Genomic DNA, 2777 nt, shown 5'->3' on the forward strand with positions numbered 1-2777 from the left:
GTAAATTTGGGAGAGAATGAACTGGAGACTACGTGTAATTTGAAGTCAAAAGTTGAGGATAGAATAGGTAAACTAAATTTCAATGCCTGTCAATTTCTCTTTCCTGGCAACTTTCCTTTCTTGCAAGATTTTTTAAAGATAAATGTATTGTGCAAAAATTAGCAATCTTAGACCCTGTTTGAGTTACATTATTTGGAAAAAAAATATATTTTTCAATAGTGATTTGACATTATTTTAATTATACATTTTTGAATAAAATAACAATACACACAAATTCAAAAAATTTCTTTATTTTTTAATCACACATTTCCCAACACACTATTCAAAAATATATTTTTATGAAAATAATGTGGCTCAAATAATGTCTTATTAAAATATAATTTTAATGAGTTGCATCAGGTGCTAGGTAACATGCGTAAAAATAATCACCAAACGCAGTCAAATCATTGATAAACACTTTCATGCATTTGTCAACCATATCACTAAATACATGTTTTGCATTGATTTTTTCCCCAAAAATTCAAAATTTTAACCGTTATTTCACTATTTCGGCTGTCATTTATTTATTTATTTTTCTCATAGGTAGGATGCACTTTTCTTTCTAACGATCAAAAATCAATTCTCAAAATTACTACCGAACAAGTCCTAAAAATACTCATCATACATATCTTAAAACAGTATTGTTATTTATCACCACTTGTATTAAGCACTAGCTTAGTTGACAATCAAATATCATTAGATGATAGATTCATTTAAATGCAAATTCACAATATTCATTTAATTGAACCTATAAAATGTAGCTACATAGATCGATACTCTAGCACTATTGGCACTAAATAGTATTTCATTCAAAAAGTAATAGGCGCACTACATAAACCAAGTGGCATAAAACAAAACATATAAGTACCAAAATGACATGTAAATGTAGTCTTTTCCTAATCTTTTAAATCAATTTCAATCTGATAATATCTATCTAAAAAGCAATGGAAAGGATGCCTGGCTAGTCATTCTAATATTTGATCAATACATGGAAGTGAAAAATGGTCTTTGTAGGTGGCACCGTTTAGTTTTCCATAATCAATGCACACATACCATCATGTCACTATTTTAGTTGGGACATGTACTCTATCAACATTTTCAACTGTAGTAACCCACGATTTCTTACCTGAATTGGATTAATCCATTTACTATCAGCAATTGGGTATATGATATTGGCATCTAATAGTTTCAATACCTCATTTTCAACTTCTTTCATGGTATGGTTAAGTCGTTGTTGAGGGTCTCCTCAAGACTAGCCCCTTCTTCCAAATGGATCCTATGAGAACATATTAAGGGACTAATACTTTTAATGTCGACATTTGAAGAACCTTGTGCATATTATGTTAACATAAAAAAATAAGCAAATTTTCATCCGGTGATGCACTCTATTCAAAAGAAATAATGACAGTAAATGTATCATCCAATCCTAGGAATGCATTTTTAATCAGCTTCACCGATATTAAAATTTGAAATTCCTACAAACATGGCATTTCTTAGAATTTATTATTCTAATAGTAAAGACAATGACATCCTACGCTGTTTAACATGATAATGATCTACCTATGCACGAGTGAAGACCATCGACATCGAGGATACCTCTTTGAACTCATTAATGCTAGTATTCTTGCCTTTAGTGTCTACAAAATATGCGATGCTGACAAAACAATGATCCTTACGTGAATATGTGTTACATACCTTCAATTTAATGTTTATGTTAACAACTAAGCTTCAACTATCACTATTACAAACAGAATTTCCAGAAAATAATGATCCTTGCGTGAATGCGTGTTACATAATTTTGATTTAGTATTTATGTTAACAACTAAGCTTTATATAAATACCCACCATCTACATCCCGATTCAACTATCACTATTACAAACAGAATTTCGACAAATAATGATCCTTACTTGAATCTGTGTTACATGCCTTCAATTTAGTATTTATGTTAGCAACTAAGCTTCATATAAATACCCAACATTTACATCCTAGACCCAACTATCACTATTACAAACAGAATTTCCCACAAAAATACTCACAATGCACATGACAAGGACTAGGTCCATGATTTCGGCCCTTGCTTATGGGCCCGGTCCAGTATCTTGCGACCCTTCACTTGTAAAATCAAACTTCTTTAAAATCTTAGCTGCTCAGTTCCAGTCCACAAGGCACAACCCTGTCAATCCAAGGTTCCATATTCCCTACACCTGTTTCGCCTTCTGCTCAGCCTTCTTTTTTCCCTTCCCCACCCTTACAGAGAATCTCTACTGGTATGGCAATACTGTCACTACCGTTAGTGACATCCATTCTCAAGAAAACACCCAACAAATATAAGCCTCATATATCTTTTCTCCTCACAACAGCCCACAGAATTAATCCCAGCACACCTCCAATTTTCAAGCGCAAATGCTTTTCTTCAACTGCAACGTTCTCCCGTCCTTCTGCCACAACCCATTCTTCAGCTTCAACGGAGCAGGAGTCATCAAAGGACAACAAGAATTTGGTACCGGCATCCTCTGTTCTCACTTTCCAACAAGCCATTCAACGCCTCCAGGTCTCTTTTATTACCGTGCTGCTGCATTTAAGCCAATTCAGTTTTTATTTCAAAATTAAGTGCTTGATGAATTTTTTTAGAGCACGTTCGCTTTGGCTTAGGATCCAAAAGAAAACTTCTTTTGGGTTTTCGACAGTTCCACTCCCCGTGCTTCCCTCCAGAGATGCTCCCCCCCCCCCCCCCCCC

The 2777-nt window shown here is 34.2% G+C and overlaps 1 protein-coding gene across 2 annotated transcripts in view; it reads left to right on the forward strand.

The window, feature by feature from the left end:
- The first annotated feature begins 2192 nt into the window (after positions 1–2192).
- Positions 2193–2777, forward strand: part of LOC111409868 (glycine--tRNA ligase, chloroplastic/mitochondrial 2) — a 37048-nt gene continuing 36463 nt past the window's right edge. For both annotated transcript variants that reach the window (XR_002705566.1, XM_023039948.1), the window contains exon 1: positions 2193–2591. Coding sequence is in view for 1 of the 2 variants with exons in the window: in XM_023039948.1 (XP_022895716.1) it covers positions 2310–2591 (282 nt within the window). In the remaining variant the exon portion in view is untranslated. The remainder of the gene's footprint in view (positions 2592–2777) is intronic.

Source organism: Olea europaea, chromosome 15 (genome assembly GCF_002742605.1).
Source record: "Olea europaea var. sylvestris chromosome 15, O_europaea_v1, whole genome shotgun sequence".
In the NCBI taxonomy this organism is placed as follows: Eukaryota; Viridiplantae; Streptophyta; class Magnoliopsida; order Lamiales; family Oleaceae; genus Olea; species Olea europaea.